A 17,500-nucleotide genomic window follows, 5' to 3' on the forward strand; every position below is an offset into this window, starting at 1 on the left:
AGCAAATGTCTTTGTTTCTTGCAATCACTCTACTTTAATCCACAGCTTAGCCTACACACCCAGCACTGGTCACATCAGAATCTTGTGTGGTAATTATTTTGTTCCATTTCTTCAGACATAGGCTACATCCTAAATGTACCACATATAAATATATGTATGATAATAATATTATTTCGACTATAAGGAGATATACTGGTAGTTCTAACAAATCAAAACAAAACCCATTGCTTCTGTTAGGTGCAGTTCTCTTCCTTACCACTTGGTGGAGTCTGTTCGTAACCCAATTCAATAACCACAGAGCAAGTGAATCTGGACTGGAAAGACTGTAAACTGTAACAGTCGTGTGGAAATCGGAAAATAACTCATAATTTATTAATATTTCCATCCTTTGGTAACCAATCTACATATCACAGGTTCTTCAAATACTGAAAACGAAACTTTGTTACTAAGATCTTGTAAATTTCCGCGATCTACGGTGTATGAAAATTATCAGTAGCGAAGGGGTGTGGCCAATTTACTTACTTGACACCGTCAGTGAGGTATTGCCGTCTGGTATACGGTATAAATACTAACTAGTCAGCTGGCTTCTAAGATATACGGGGAAGCGGAAAGTTGGAAGTCAGTGCATTTAAGTTCAAATTCAAAATTACAGGGCCGGACAAAAACGCAGTGCAGCCGCGTTATTACATTTCACGGCCGCGGCCCACCGGGACAAGTCCCCGATTTCCCGACGGCCACTCCGCGCCTGGCTAGTGACTTGGGATAACCACTAGCCACAGTGGCCGTCAAGGAAAAAAGAGAATGTCAAGCCCTGGTGCGTGTGTGTAACTGGAGCACTTCCCAACACATTTCTGCCACCCATCTCTAAAATCTTTCTGTCAAAGGGGTATGCCACTATTTTGGGGCTTAATACAGTTAAAATCGTTGGCTGGGGTTTATAAAGGTGGTAAAGTGTCTTATTTTTCATGTAAGCAGTTGTCTTGCTTTATGACAAGTTAAAAGAGGGAATATGTCGCTAAGCTAGTGAAAGTCAATGGATCCATGTAGCATTGTAGCATGCTACACGGATCCATTGACTTTCACTAGCTTAGCGACATGCTCCCTCTTTTAACTTGTCTTAAAGCAAGACAACGGCTTACATGAAAAATAAGACACTTTACCACCTTTATAAACCCTGGCCAACGATTTTAACTGTATTAAGCCCCCAAATAGTGGCATACCCCTTTAAGCTCAAACTACACAACTTTGAAATCAAATTTTGGCGTCGGGTTGTGCAGAACACATTAAGGTAATACCCAACGTTCTATAACACTGTTTGATATCTATGATTTGCAGTCTGCAACTGTTTGAACTGGTGAAATTCTTGGAACCTTGCACAAGCATCTTGGAACACTGCACACAATGAAGAAAAGATGGTCCTGGGGGGGGGGGGTATCAACTTTACCCCAACATTTTGAGTCTCCAGCTGTCCAACTTTGGCTTTGTTTACATGGCTTTGGATATTTTTGTGAACACATACAGTACAGTTTTATCCATTTGGGCATTTGTTTAGATGTCCTTTATCATCCTAAAATGGATCATTTTGAAATGGTTGTTTAAAGTGGAGCTTTCTAAAATGCACCTGTCACAGTGCTGTTTTTCCCCACATGCTGTGTAAACATGATGAAGACACAGTATGTTAACAAGATACTGTATGTTAATACAGAAATATATATTTGATTTTAGTTTCAATACTAAGGGGGTTGGTAGGCTTATAAGGTCAAGGGGGTGTTATGTTCAAGAAAGATTCTTTCATTTCCCTTCATGCCTTTGTATTCTAAGCCGGGGCGAACCCCATATTGTGCTTTATTAGCATGCCTGTTACGTTATGGCGTTAATCCACTTGATGGCTGAGCCCCAAAAAAGCATCTAGCATGTACCACAGTTGGAGAAATGTAGCCTGCGGTACTGGTACTCCGTCAATCAGTCTGGCAAAAGCCATGACGAATCCGTCTCCGTGGACGATGGGAGATGGTCTGATCTTGCTCTATCATTTAAATTAATTGAAGTTCCAAACTCAAATTAAAACCCATATGCTTTATAAGCATGCATGTTAGGTTATAGCGCATACAAATAAGAAAACGAAAGTATGAATATAGTTAGCTTAACCAATCAGTAACGGAGCTTGCGGGTGAGTTCTACGTCACCACTCTCAACTGTTTGCTGATTGGCGAAACACTGAGAGAACCGAGCTCGAGGCTTTTGCCAGACGATGTGCGGAGCCAAAATCTTTGGGTGGAGTACATGGATGGCGTCTATATTCTATCCATTCTTTCATTATCCCTCTATTCTTCCATTATTTCCCCCTCTCATTCCATCTCCCCTTCATCTCTTTCCCTCCATAACTGCAAACCTCCCCCTCACTTACTTCTGCTCTCCCCTCTTCTCCTCCTCCTACTCTTCTTCTTCTCTTCCTCTTCTTCTTCTTCTTCTTCTTACTCTTCTTCTTCTTCTTCTTCTTCTTCTTCTTCTCTTCTTCTTCTTCTCCTCCTCCTCCTACTCTTCTCCTTCTTCTTCTTCTTCTTCTTCTTCTTCTTCTTTGTCTTCTTCTTCTTCTTCTTTGTCTTCTTCTTGTTCTTCGTGTTCTTCTTCTTCTTCTTCTTCTTCTTCTTCTTCTTCTTCTTCTTCTTGTCTTCTTCTTGTTCTGCTTGTTCTTCGTGTTCTTCTTCTTCTTCTTCTTCTTCTTCTCCTTCTTCATCTTCTTCTTCTTCTTCTCCTACTCTCCTTCTTCTTCTTCTTCTTTCCCTCCACCTCCTCCTCCTCCTCCTCTTCCTCTTCCTCCTCCTCCATCTCTTCTTCTTCCTCCTCCTCCTCCTCTTCCTCCTCCTCCACCTCTTCTTCCTCCTCCTCTTCCTCCATCTCCTTCTCCTCCACCAGCACCTCCTCCTCGCTCCTCCTCCCCCTCTTCCTCTTCCCCCACCTTCTCCTCTTCCCCCTCCTCCCCCTCCTTCTCTTCCACTACCTCTTCGTTGCTCCTCCCCCTCTTCCCCCTCTTCCATTTTCTCTAAACAAACCCAAAGAACACCTTAAAAAGCCATGCAGTCATAATAACAGATAAGTATCATCAAATAATCAGAACACCCGCTGCACAGAGACTGTGCTTTTCTCTTCCTCAGCCTCAGAGTCAGACTCATGTTCTTGCGTACATGTGATTTTCAAGACTTGATGTGTGTGCGTGCGCGTGTGCGTGTGCGTGTGTGTGCATGTGTGTGTGTGAGCGTGTGCACAGATGCGAGCATGTGCAAGTTTATGTGCGGGGATGTTTTGTCTTTATGTCTGTGTAGATATTATGTGTGTTTTGGTGGGTGCATGAGTTTATGTGAGTGACTGTTTTGACCCTGCGGATGTGTGAGCATGCCTACATGGATGTTTTGTCTGTCTCTGTGTGTGTGTGCGTGTGTGTGTGATTGGCACGAGTCTGTGTGTGTGTGTGCATGGATGTTTTGTCTTTCGTTCGTATGTGTGATCGGCACGAGTCTGTCTGTGTGTGTGTGTATGTGTGTGTGTTTTGTCTTTTCCGTGTGTGTGTGTGTGTGTGTGTGTGTGTGTGTGTGTGTGTGTGTGTGTGTGTGTGTGTGTGTGTGTGTGTGCCACATGCCAGGCGAGGTCTCTGAGTGCAAGGGGAAGCTTCCTCATTCCTTGTCTCGCCAGAACAACCTGTGGGCACACACACATACACACACACACAGACACAGACACACACACACACACACACACACACACACACACACACACACACACACACACACAGTACTGTGTGTGTGAGTCTGTTAGCTAATACCCAGTAGACAGTGCAACACATGGCAGACAGATGGCGAGGGGTGCTACTTGGTGATGATTGTGTGTGTGTGTGGGTGTGTGTGTGTGTGTGTGTGTGTGTGTGTGTGTGTGTGTGTGTGTGTGTGTGTGTGTGTGTGTGTGTGTGTGTGTGTGTGTGTGTGTGGGTCTGTGTGTGTGTGTGTGTGTGTGTGTGGTGAGTGATGCTGGTACTTGATGCTGACCTCCAGTGAGGTGAAACTCACCAGCCAGTTGTTATGATGGATCACTGCTTTAGTACAGTAGTAGTATATTACTCTTAGCTGACACTTATATCCAAAGCAACTTACGGTAGGGACACATACACACGAATTTGGCCAAGCGAAGCGAACTTTGTCATTCATTCCTATGACAGAGGAGAAGGCAGGCGAAGGCAGGCGAAGGCAGGCGAAGGCGGGCGAAGGCGGGCGAAGGCGGGCGAAGGCAGGCGAAGGCTGGCGAAGGCAGGCGAAGGCAGGCGAAAGCAAGCGAAAGCAAGCGAAAGCAAGCGAAAGCAAGCGAACAGGAGCGAAATTATTAAAGAACGTTTAATGTTATGCAAATGAGGAGCAAATTCACCTGCCGCGGCCTAATCAAATCAACAACATAACTGTTCCATTCCATTTGATTCGCTGTGACGACCTGATGATGGTTGAATTTCGCCTCTCTTCTCTTCGCTCGCTTCGTGTCCCTACCGTTACAGATATTACAGGGCATTGGTTAGAGTCCTTGGTGGGGAAGTGTGGGGAAACTTGCCTTTGGTCCAGGCCACTTCTGCCTTTGAGGGAGGAAGGGATTGGTAAGGGTGGGGATTGAACCTGCAACCCTGTGATCTACAGTCCAACTCTCTAATGCCGTGTCCAGACCAAGAGCGAACTACGCTGCCTGGTAGCGTGGGTAGCAGAAGAAGTTTTGCCTTGAATTTGCTGTATTCGCTCCAGACGCAGCATTGACATGTTTGATTCAGCTAATCACATAACGGCTCTGGCTTGACAGCCTGGGACATTCGGAGATATGAACGTTCCGATTGGTTTTCGCCGAACAGCGTCAGAGCGAATTCGCCTGCGATTAGATTTTGTTTAATCGTCAAAATTCGCTCTGGTCGCGCAAGAAGCTTCGCTCCTGGCGAATTCGCTTTGGTAGCGCAGGTCGCGTGCCCTCCATAGAGAAATAATGACTTCCATCGCTTCATTCGCTCCGTTCGCTCCTGGTCTGTACACGGCATTATGAATGCCTTCATGTTATTTTTGTGCTAGTAACTACATCTTACAGTTTCACTGTTTAATCTTTATGACTTTGAATTTGAATTGGAGTTGTTTTGGTTTATATCAGTTCTTTACACATCAAATGTAATGTAGAACACTGTCAACAGATCTACTGTAACTAGCACAAGTCGGTTTCTAACTGTCAGACAGACGTATAGGCCAAATGACATAGTCTTAAAAAGATGTATGTATATGACTGAAAAATATTTTTCCATTATGATTAAGTCTCCTAAATAAAACATCACAATTTAAAAAATACATAATTCAATAGATAAAGACCAAAGTAGAATAGAAAACAAGAGAATGTAGTAGAATGTAATATAATATAATATAATATAATAGAATAGAATAGAATAGAATAGAATAGAATAGAATAGAATACCTGTAGATGTTTTTATTTAAGCCATTTTGTTCCCCTTGATGTCCTTGGCAGAGCTGTGCAACGTGTTCTGAATTTTTCATGTACGTATTCCCCCCACACGATAATGATACACATTATTCTCCCCTGAATAATTTCTTTTGCCATTCCAAGGTCAATGTGATGGCCATTGTGGTCTAATGAACCTGTTCAGTGCCATCCAATTTACCACAGCACTGGCATCCCCTTCCATGCCATCTCCATCTCAACATGATTATAATGGTCTCTATGCCAGTGATTCTCAAACTATGTGTGTGCCGAGGCCCACTGATGAGTCTCGGAAGGTATCTCTGAATCTTTTTTTTCTTCCAAAAATCAAAATAATATTTGTGTGTGTGTGTGTGTGCGTGTGTGTGTGCGTGCATGCGTGCGTGCATGCGTGCGTGCGTGCGTGCGTGTGGCTGTTCTCTTGTTTATGGGGTCAGAAGTGGCCCCGAACATTTCAAGTGGACTCCAAGTTGGAAAAGATTGGGAACCCCTGGTCTATGCTGTAGCTGTATTCAGTTAGGCCCAAATGTGCACACGTTTACTCTCCCCGCATCCTCCTTTCTAATCTTCACCACCAAGGTCAAAACAATTGCGACGGTGCGACTCCAATTAACTACTTGGAGCTCTGCCACTGCAGTATTGTCTCTGCTATCTCTTTTTATTTCATTGTAATGTTTAATCCTTCTCTAAGATTTATGGATTGCGGACATGTTTACTCTTTCCTCATTCATTCATTTTCCTTTTCTATTAAATTAAAAGTACTCCCCATAGTCCTCTTCACATACTCATCTTCTCTCCTCCTCTCTCCTTCTTCTCCTCTCCTCTCTCCTTCTTCTCCTCTCCTCCTCCTTCTCTTCCCCTATTCCTTTATCAGTTTTTTTCCTTTATTTTCTTCTTCCTCTCTTTCTTTCTTTTATTCTTTTCCTTCCTGTTCCATCCGTGGCGTGATGGTTGAGACGATGGGGTTTGAGATCAGGGGGTTGCAGGTTCGAATCCCATCCTCACACTATGGCTGAGTTGCCCTTGAGAAAGGCACATAACCACACAATACTCCAGGGACTGTAACCACTACCCTGTAAAATAACTGCAAGTTGCTTTGGATAAAAATGTCAGCTAAATGTAATGTAATGTAACATAATATAATGCAATGTAAGGTTAAAATCACCTGTCCTACTTGTTCTTCTTTGTTGTCCCCGTTTGCAGGACGTTTAAGCCAGACTTCGTTCTGATTCGCCAGCACGCCTTCAGCATGACCCCAGGAGAGGACTTCAGGAGCCTTGTGATTGGTCTCCAATACGGGGGCGTGGCCAGTGTCAACTCACTGCACTCCATCTACAACTTCTGCAGCAAGCCCTGGGTGGTAAGTAACCATTAACAAGCATAGGTGGTCATCAGCCAATAGGAACAAGGCCTGGGTGGTCATCAGCCAATAGGAACAAGGAATGGGTGGTGAATAGCCAATCCAATAGAAACAAGCCCTGGGTGGTACAGTAAGTTATCATTGGGTCGAGAGTAGCCAATAACAAGCAGTCACACTATCGTCTGATTTTTGTTTTTTGTTTTTAACTGAGCGCTGAATCCAGCATAAATCATAGATAAGGGAAGTATGTGAAAGTCAGCTTTCTTCAGATATTTCCTTTTTTATTTGCCAGCAAAAGTTTTGGACATTACCTACCTACCTACCTCAGTGTAAAATGGTGATGTGTGTTGTCCTTCACTTCTTTCATTCAAACATGTCAGTCTTACACCCGCTACAGCAAGCCCTTGGTGGCGATTTGTACTTTTGTATTATAAGTCAATTATGGCAGGTAGCAGGCTTCACTCAGGTTTTTTTTAAATTCATTTTGAGGGTGCTGGCCCAAATTAAACACAATCAAACAGAAAGGGGCGCACCTTGCATCAAAACTTCATTATTTTTGTGCACAGACGCGTTTTGGCAACCCTGCGAACCCTGTTGCAAACGCGCCTGTGCACAAAAATAGAAAAACAGTTTTGATGCAAGGTGCACCCCTTTCTGTTTGTACTTTTGTATTAAAAACTTTTCAAGTGGTGCAGTATTCAATTACATACGTACATAAACACAAAAGGTCGGTTGCTTTTTACGGCAAGTGAATTGTTTCTTTTTCTGTTGTTTTGTGTTGTGTGATTATTCCTGGCCTTGTTCATTCCATGTGAATGTGTCACTGTAGTGAAGATATCCCACAATGCCGAGCAGTTTCTGCTTCCCGTCTAATCTAACTGTATTCCAGAAATGCAAAGCCACTCTTACACAAATCACCACCACAGTTACATCTGATCTACTCCAGGAAAGCAAGAGCTCTTAGCCACATTACCGAGTTGTTTTTTGGTCTGTTTAAATGATCTAAATGATCTATTGCACCTGCCAGGGAGTTGGCCTATGGTGGACCCCAGACGCTGTTTACAGTTGGGCTACCTCACGTAACTAGCGGCCTCAGTGTTTACGCTAGGCTAACGCAGAGCAGAGCAGGCCTCCGCATTACTCATAGGGGAAGGGGGCGCTGCCCTCAGGGTTGCCAGATTGGGCCGGTTTCCTGCCCCATTTGGCTATTCAGGATGACCATCTTAGAGTATCCACATACAGTATCTAAAAAACAAATAAATAAATAAAATAAAGAAATATTTTATATGTTGGTCGTTTTTTCTGTAGATTTAAGGCCATAGAAATCAATAGAATTTAGTTCAAATATGGTAGGACTTAGTGCCCCCAGTCCAGGCTGTCTTTTTAAACATGTTTTGAGGGCTGGAAATGATCAGTCACACCTGGCAACCCAGTGCTGCCTGCCGTGCGCCACGTGAATCATGACTCACTGGTGTACAGAAGGACCTTCCCAAAGACAAAACATGATTTAGGCCCAGTCTTACTGTGTGTGTGTGTGTGTGTGTGTGTGTGTGTGTGTGTGTGTGTGTGTGTGTGTGTGTGTGTGTGTGTGTGTGTGTGTGTGTGTGTGTGTGTGTGTGTGTGGGAGTGTGTGTGTGTGTGTGTGTGTGTGTGTGTGTGTGTGTGTGTGGGAGTGTGTGTGTGTGTGTGTGTGTGTGTGTGTGTGTGTGTGTGTGTGTGTGTGTGTGTGTGTGTGTGTGTGTGTGTGTGTGTGTGTGGGAGTGTGTGTGTGTGTGTGTGTGTGTGTGTGTGTGTGTGTGTGGGAGTGTGTGTGTGTGTGTGCGCGTGAACATGTACAGACGTACCTGGCCACAGACAAAACATGATTAAGGCCCAGACAAAACACTACAATTTGGGGAGGAGGGCAAAGCAGAGGTGTTCAGAGGTGTGTGTGTGTGTGTGTGTGTGTGTGTGTGTGTGTGTGTGTGTGTGTGTGTGTGTGTGTGTGTGTGTGTGTGTGTGTTTGTGTGTGTGTGTGTGTGTGTGTGTGTGTGTGCACGCTGGGAGCTGTGTTCAGAAGTGTGTGTGTGTGTGTGTGTGTGTGTGTGTGTGTGTGTGTGTGTGTGTGTGTGTGTGTGTGTGTGTGTGTGTGTGTGTGTGTGTGTGTGTGTGTGTGTGTGTGTGTGTGTGTACGCGCGCTGGGTGCTTTTATCCTCCCGCCAGGGAGGGGAAGCAAGGTCTTTGAACATCAAGATTAGCCGGAGATGGAGGTCTGTGTAAACCATGATCGCCACTGTGAGATTGCACTGCCCCTAGGCATCTACTCTTGTTGTGGCCCTTGAATATACTGTACACTACCTACAATGCCAGTACATCTACTACTTTGGTTCCAGACAGTAACGTCATGTATTTGGGTTGCTAATATTCACAGGAACATGTTTTATTCATACTGATTTCACTCATTACATCCACTATTGTAGTGTCAGACAGTAACGTCATGTATTTGGGTTGCTAATATTCACAGGAACCTTTTGTTCATTCATACTGATTACACTCGTTTGTACGTGCTTGTTTGTACACGCTTGTAGTGCTGTTACACCAGTATTACTCACTTCTGGATTCTTATTCATGGGTGTGAACACATTAATTGTGCGAACTGACAATGACTCTCCACTGATGATGTGCTATGTTATTTTTAGAGCTGATCTAACGGGCATTGAACATGCCATGCATTGACTCCTTTGACCAGAGCCTCTGTTATAACCTTACTGTCAAGGAACTTGCAATGACCAAGTCTTACTCGGTTACCTACGGATCTTGGTGATGTCATAGTCATGTTGTTATGATCTAGTTGAGTACCTGTATTTTTAGCCAGTGTTGCCAGATGCGTCTGACCAAATCCCGCCCAAAAGGTTCTCAAAAAACGCCAAAATGCGCTAAATTCCGCCCAAATTCAACAAATTACAGTGACTTCTATGGGCCCAAAACGGCTTAAAAAACCGCCAAATGGCCAATTTTAACAATTTTTGCCCGCCGACGCTCATCCCAAGTAGCCCAATTGGGCGGGCACCCGCCCAATCTGGCAACACTGTTTTTAGCCAAGAGTGAACGGGCCCGTCCTCACAAAGAGGCTACAATGTTGTTGTTTTTTTTGTTTTTTTTTAAGTAGCCCGTTAAGTAGTCCATAATGCAGCCACCAGTTTAACACTCTAATAGCCATTGAGTTAAGTACGATACCATACACACCTATAACAAAACACAGGGCCTACTGCACTATGACTTGGTCATTGCCATTCTGATAACATCAAATTTACAACAGATATACTATTCTTTTTTTCTTGTTCCAGTTTTCTCAGATGATCAAGCTCTACCACAATCTGGGCCCGGAGAAGTTTCCCCTGAATGAACAGACCTTCTACCCCAACCATTCACAGATGGTGAGTCCTGTGCTTATTTCAGTACTGGTTTTGCCCATTCGGGGGCCCAAGGAGAAATGTAGACATAGGGCCCCTGTAGTTTTGCTGATATGGGTAATCTAATTTAGGACTAGTGTTACTGTGTGTGTGTGTGTGTGTGTGTGTGTGTGTGTGTGTGTGTGTGTGTGTGAGTGTGTGTGTGTGTGTGCGCGCGTGTGTGCGTGTGCGTGTGTGTGCGTGTGCGTGTGTGTGTATGTGTGTGTGTGTGTGTGTGTGTGTGTGTGTGTGTGTGTGTGTGTGTGTGCGTGTGTGTGTGTGTGTTTTCTGCCCATTCGGGGGCCCTGCATGGGCCCTCTTGAGCTAGATTGTAAATTTTCATGGTGTTTAGCATGGCGGACATATCGGGCTGGCTGATTTTGTGTGTGTGTGTTATGTGTGCGTATGTGTGCGTGTGTTCGTGCTCGTGCACTCTCACGTGAACTCTGTCCAATTGCCGCCTTCTTGGCAACCTCCAGAGCTGATGTGTGAATGGGAGAATGTGTATGTGTATTTGAAAGCACTTTGATTTGGCTATATAGTTGTGATGTTGTGTTTCTTCTCGTTAGAAGAAATTTACCCCATGGGGGATAATAAAGCTACTACTACTACTACTACTACTACTACTACTACTACTACTACTACTACTACTACTACTACTACTATCTTATGGGCAATTAGCAAAATAGTCCACATTTTCATATTCTTCCTACCTAGGTTATAGCACTGTATGTGACTGATAAACTACTCTATTCTACTTTGCTCTACACTTCCAATGGTACCCAGTGTGCATATGGAAGTATTAACAAGTGTACATTCTTTAAAAAATGACAACAAACCACCAGCAGCCATTTTTAATTAACTCTTTATTATAAAAATATAAAACAGAAATTAAAAGTCAAACATTTCTGTAAGCCCTAAAAGATATTGGTTGATCCTAGATGAATCGCTGTGTTCCACACTCTTTATTTTGACTGTACAAAGTGTTTCCCACCAATACTATCCATCCACTCCTCTCACAGACACCGTCCCCACACTGTAAAACATTGCAAGTCAGTTAAATGTAAAAAAAAAAGTAAATTTCCGTGCTGCCTTAAGTTTGTAAGTTAACTCAACTCGAAACTCAAGTCACCTCGTGCTTTCTCAAGTTGAGTTAACTTACAAATTTAAGGCAGCAGGACAATTGACCTTTTTTTAACGTTTAACTGGTTGCAGTGTTTTGCAGTGCATAAACGGCCACCTTCGCCACACTTATGCTATATATATTTACAGATATGAATAGAAAAATAAAGAAATGACAAACAAAATACAAACAAACAAACAAACAAAACAAAACAAAGAAACAAAGAAAGAAACAAACAAAAAAAGGCAGAGACACTTCCATGCTCTTTTGTAGGAAGCGGTCTCATTTAAGATAGGTGTGTTTTTGTTGTTGTTGTTGTTGTTGTTGTTGTTGTTGTTGGGTTTAGTGGAAACCGCTGAAGGAAAACATGAGGGTAGCCATATGCTGGTGTCTAGACAGGGGGCAGAGATGCTTAAATCCACAACCAGATGGCTGATTACAGTGCCACTGCTGCACAGGACCCCTACCGTCCCACAGGACTTCAAAGTAGGCCTGCACCGAAGACGTGGGCAAGCAAGGCTCAGCACTCAATCTGTCTGCGCAAAGTCCCACAGTTAAAGTAGAGTAACGCCTCAGCTAAGAAGCTAGAGGAAGCGTTGCTACTGTCTTGCTTTAGCATTTTTTTTAACTTGTTATATCGTGACGAGGGGGGAATGAGGCCATTTTCTTTTTTTAATTCATCAAAGACCCAGCTGTTGCACTTGTGGCGGAGCTCGTCTCGTCTCAACCTTTGCCAAGCGTCTGAAGGAGCGTGTGCTGCTGCTATCAATAGCTATCCGTCGGACCAGAGACCAGACCAGAGCATCTCTGCCTCCACATGGGAGTCGTTGTGTGAACCGCAAATAAGAGCCTCGTTAAGATTAGATATTCGTCAGCTCTCACTGAAGCGCTGAGACCGAGATACAGCATGTACTTTTGTCTTTTGTGGTCGTTTCATCTGTGAATAGAGTCCTCTGTCCTTTAAGGACATAATCTTACTTCACTCTATCACTCTAAAGATATAAACACATAGTTGACCTTGAGTCCTCCAACTCCTTGTTGAATGACCTGATCATTTGCAATTTCAATTTAAAATGTGTCATAAGCGCCTTTTGTAAAGAAGTATTTTGTCTTCGATGTCAGAATAAAAGAAGTATTATACAGTAGGGACTCTGTAGAAGATTATGCGGCTGCAAAATAAAAACGGAATTGTCGGCTCTGACGCAGTAAGTAGCTATCCAGTTTTTCTCGCACTTAACTCATTGGCTGCCTTAGCCGTCGAATGACGTCATTTCGAATAGTGACGCCCCCTGCCTTCGACGTCGTTCGCCGATAATTGCGTTTTTTTACAGCCACACCTTGAGGACGGTCTGACCTATGTTGTGTATTAATTTCACGCCTCTAGTCATGTTCTAACTGTTCCTGTAGGTGGCAGAAGTGTCCTTAGGAACAGTCAGGGCAGGGCATTAGCTCACATCAAGAGGAAATGTCAAGACAAAAATATCCCTTTTTACTATTATAATCTCAAAAGTAGCATAGCAAAATCATTTTTGAAAGTAAAGCACCTGTGACAGTAGTCTACTTTCTTGCCCTCTGATTTTAACACAGGTATTCTACTGACTTTAGTGTCTGACAAAAAAAAAAAAACTTGCTCTCATGACCAAAATACACCCCCCTGTTGCCATCTAGCTAGTAGGAATTGTAACTAGCTTGCCCAAAATACACCATGTTCAACCAGAGATGATCTGTGTGGCAACTGTTTCATTTTGGATAATGTGATCAGCCTACACAACATCAGGATGATGCGTACAAAAGATCATCTAACAGGAAAATGCACGGGACTAGTGGTCACCTCAGTTGGGAATGTTTGGCTATTGTTTGCTACGCTAGCTAGCTAGCACGAAATCGCTAACAACTTACAACTAAGCCTAAATAAAGGAGCCTTGGTAAGTCAACTATTTTTACTCATTCTACAGTTGCAGTTATGGATCTGTATAGTATGATCAGCTTACTGTATCATCAAAAAGACAGGGGGGTTGCAGATTCTTGGAACAGAGCAGGCTAGCCTTTGTGTCTGGTCAGATACATTCAGCTCACATGAGAAAGCATTGCACTTAGCCTCAGACCAGCTAGCCTTCCCCACTCCAATCGGCTTGTGAAATGTTGGATATGTGATCAGTACTTTATCAAAAGAAAATTCATTGAACAATATATGACAAGATCACTATAGCAGAAACATGATGACAGTAATCATCAATCTGCAAATTGTCCGCTCTGCCAAAGAAGCAGCAGTAAGCTATTGTGCTGCCTGCCTGCCTGTTCACAGGTACAGGAGGGAAGTTAGGGAACAAATCAGCTTTGATTTGTTCCCCAACGAGAGGACGACAGGCTAAACAGAGGGACAGTATTTCTGTGAGTTTAGTATTTCACATGAGTTACATGCACCTGTTGTCATGATCCATTGTGCGCGCCAGCAACAAACCAAAACACTCTTGTTTTCAAGCCCACCCCCATTATATTTCAGTACATTATTAGGTTGAAAAGACCATACAAACAATCTTTTGTTCTGGCTACAGATGACAGGAGACTCTGTAATAGCATCTGATAGGTTTGGAGTTGTTAGGACGGTGTCATTATGAGCAAAAACACTTGCAATTATAGGTCAACTTCAAATGGCGTTTTCTCAGCTTTTTGGCTAGAAAGCAGCATTTTGGCGAATTCCACTTATTTTCAACAGATGATTATGAAAGAACGGAAAGGGGTAGAGAGACACCGTTTTTTTCTGATGACAGATGAGCGTCTAATCTGTGTTTTGATAGGTATGGTGTTGACATAGACACAGAACTCAATTTTCTGTGAGCCTCCAAAAAACACCCAAAATGCTGAAAAATCTCTGGCACTCTGGGTTACTCTTTTATGAAAATGGCTGGCAGCCAATGAGTTAAGAGTTTCAGTTAGCTGCAAGGGAATGGACTGAAGATAGGAACACAAACAGACAGTGGTTGCACCCGTTATTCCATTGTACCTAATGAGGTGACTCAACGTTGTTGTTATTGAAAAAACAAACACTAAAATCCTAAAAAGAAAATCCCCAAAATTTGATTCAACCAGCGCAGAATCAGGTACACCGCTCTATCTATAGTAACTCTAGACCAGTCACTCAGTGAAGTTACTTGTGTTGAAAGGAAACTATGGCAGGTTCTGTTTTTTATTTCTACTTTTACTTTGGCTACCTCAGGTTTCTGACCACAACAGCAACAACTAGCGCTGACTACTAATGATTGCTGTTTAATCGATGTATCATTGGCGGAGAAGAAAAACAAAATAGAATGGCAGATCCGAAACAGAATTTGTGGAAGAAGAGAAGTACCGCTACTAAAAGAAAAGAAAAGGAAACAAAAGAAGCAAATACAAATACAAAGACATGGGCATCAGCAGCTGGGGAAATGACTTTCCTCTCACACAGGGCACAGTAATACCAGAGAGAGTAGAGAGAGAGAGGTTCCATTGGCCCATTGTTTCCTGGTTCTATTATGGGCCCCCTTTAGGCAGACCTAGGCAGACCTAAGGACAGTTCTATTCATTGTAGGAGCATTATGACATGCCCCTTTAGGCAGACCGGAACCTGATCGCGTTAGGTGCCCATAGAAACCTATTATGTTGGCATATCTCTATAGAATATCTCTGGTAATACTAGTTCAATGCCTCGCTCCCCAAACTAAACGCACAAGTTAGCACTGACATAACATCTATGTACAGTACTCCACCAATGTACTCATCCAAAGACATCAAACTCCCATGATCAGGGAAGGTGTTATAGTGACTTGTTTTGGCCATGATTTTTACTTCATTTTTTCCTGCTTGGTTGAATTTGTGTGATGCAAGGCTGCATCTTTGAATCAAAACAAAAACATGGTGTTATCCGGACGCATACAACATGTCAAAACATGATAGCAGAGTGAGAGAGAGCAACTGAGTGCTTCCCTTTTGATTTTAAGGGCCTTTGATGGTCTTGACAGGGGCAGCAGTGGATGAATGCTATCGGTGTGGTTTTAGCGTACAGGAGGGTAGTAAACTGTGAGGTCAGTGCTTACTTGTGCCTTCCATTCAGAACACGTAGGCTTGATGGGGTCAGATCGTCGTGGCAGCATGGTTGTTTTCATAGCTTATCATCAACAGCAATGGAAGGTACATTGCAACACTGTGTTTGCAATCGAATATATTTATATATATTTGTAATATATATATTCCCTCTATTTGTGCTATAAAGTTCATTTTCTTGCCAACCACATTCTTCTCTTTATAATGTCAACAACATTAGAAAAGAAGTCAATTGATATTAGTGAGAAGGAGAGTACATGTGCCGGGTATCGAGCAGCCCTGGCTTGCGTAATGGTTGAGGAGATGGTACAGAGGGTTGCAGGTTCGAATCCCCACCCTTACCACTCCCTTTCTTACTCCATGGTTGAAGTGCCCTTGAACAAGGCACCTTTCCCCACACTGCTCCAGGGACTGTAACCAATACCCTGTAAATAACGGCGAGTCGCTTTGGATAAAAGCGTCAGCTAAGTGTCATGTAATGTACTGAATAATGTACTGAATAAACTGTTGATCTCTACAGCACAAAGACAAGATGGCAGGATAGATCTGATAAATCATAAATACTTTACATAATACATAATTGGACAGATGTACACGTCTATTAAGCTCATACAGTATAAACTCATATCAATTAAATACCAATTCATCTGACTTTTAAACAAAACACTTTGTGTGTGCGTGTGTGCGTGCGTGTGTGTGTGCGTGTGTGTGTGTGTGTGTGTGTGTGTGTGTGTGCGTGTGTGTGTGGAGGAATGGGCAGTACAATCCTACCTCTGGGCTAACACTGATTTCAATAATGTGCCAGGTTACTGGAACTGTATTGACATACAGTATGAAGTGTGTACAGGATAAGAAGTTTACGGTGTCTTGTCTTAATATATTTGTCAGGCCTCACAGTGGCCTGTTATTATAGATTTGCACATAACATTACACATCTGCTCAGAAACACATAGAAGTTCATCGTAGGGAATGTTTGGGGAGTATTGTCCTCTACAAACGGTGTATTGCATTGTCGTGTGTGTGTGTGTATCTGTGTTTGTGTGTCTACGCGAGTTGGATAGGAAATGAGGGGTTGGGCAATCATATACGCATGCAGACAGAGGGACATGGGGGCCTGTTGTGAATTCAATGTACAGTATGTCGGATTTGTTCTTGCAGTTGGCGTGACGTCACGAGTTGAGTGTTTAGGAGTTAATTAAAAAGGGGCCAAGTACTGTACACCATGTGAATGGTTGTACCCCCCCCCCCCCAAAAAAAAAATCTGTGGATTTCTGAGCGATAGTTGCTAATTGCCCAGATAACCGACTGCAAATATAGTATAGTCTATCACAAGTGGTACTACCGCAGACAATCAGGCACTGCTTACTTGGCGTAGTTGGCAGGATCGAAAGTTAATTAACATACACACATCCCACTTATCACCCTACTGTGGTTGGACATTGATAGGTGGTGAGTGGATATTGCTAGGTGCTGTAGGGTCAATTTGGGAAGCGTGGGGGTACACACATAGACCAGGGGGTCGTTTCTCGACAGTGCCTTTGCTAACGACTTTAGCCATTTTGTTCGTTCTTAAGACCAACGTTGTAACCAAGGTCTTGAGTTGGTCTTAAGTTGTTCTTAAGTTGTTCTTAAGTTGTTCTTAAGTTGGTCTTGCGTCTAAAGACCAACTGAAGACCAACTTAAGACCAACTCAAGAGCAACTTACGACCAACTCAAGACCGACTTAAGACGGTTAGCAACGACAAGAATCGAGAAACGGAGTCCAGGTCAGGTGACGTAAGCAGGCAGAGGGCAGGGCAGGGAGGGTCTATACCAGCCGCGATGGTGCGCTATTACCGACTGGTGGGTACACACATAGACCAGGTCAGGTGACGTAAGCAGGCAGAGGGCAGAGCAGGGAGGGTCTATACCAGCCGCGATGGTGCGCTATTACCGACTGGTGGGGTCATATTGCCTGCAGGGGGAGGATGAGGATGGGGATGAGGGGTGCTGATTGGGTGT

General features: G+C 43.4%; 2 protein-coding genes across 2 annotated transcripts in view; one reads left to right on the plus strand and one right to left on the minus strand.

Annotated features, from left to right (window-relative positions):
* The window catches only part of LOC134464126 (synapsin-3-like), a 304,168-nt gene that overhangs the window by 94,113 nt on the left and 192,555 nt on the right, over nt 1-17,500 (plus strand). The window contains exons 7-8 of the mRNA XM_063217584.1: nt 6,709-6,865; nt 10,192-10,281. Coding sequence (XP_063073654.1) covers nt 6,709-6,865; nt 10,192-10,281 — 247 coding nt within the window. The remainder of the gene's footprint in view (nt 1-6,708; nt 6,866-10,191; nt 10,282-17,500) is intronic.
* Nucleotides 16,045-17,500, minus strand: part of LOC134464127 (metalloproteinase inhibitor 3-like) — a 40,662-nt gene continuing 39,206 nt past the window's right edge. The window contains exon 5 of the mRNA XM_063217586.1: nt 16,045-17,500. This exon is cut by the window's right edge and continues 438 nt beyond it. The gene's annotated coding sequence lies outside the window, so the exon portion shown is untranslated.

Source organism: Engraulis encrasicolus, chromosome 15 (genome assembly GCF_034702125.1).
Source record: "Engraulis encrasicolus isolate BLACKSEA-1 chromosome 15, IST_EnEncr_1.0, whole genome shotgun sequence".
Lineage (NCBI taxonomy): Eukaryota > Metazoa > Chordata > Actinopteri > Clupeiformes > Engraulidae > Engraulis > Engraulis encrasicolus.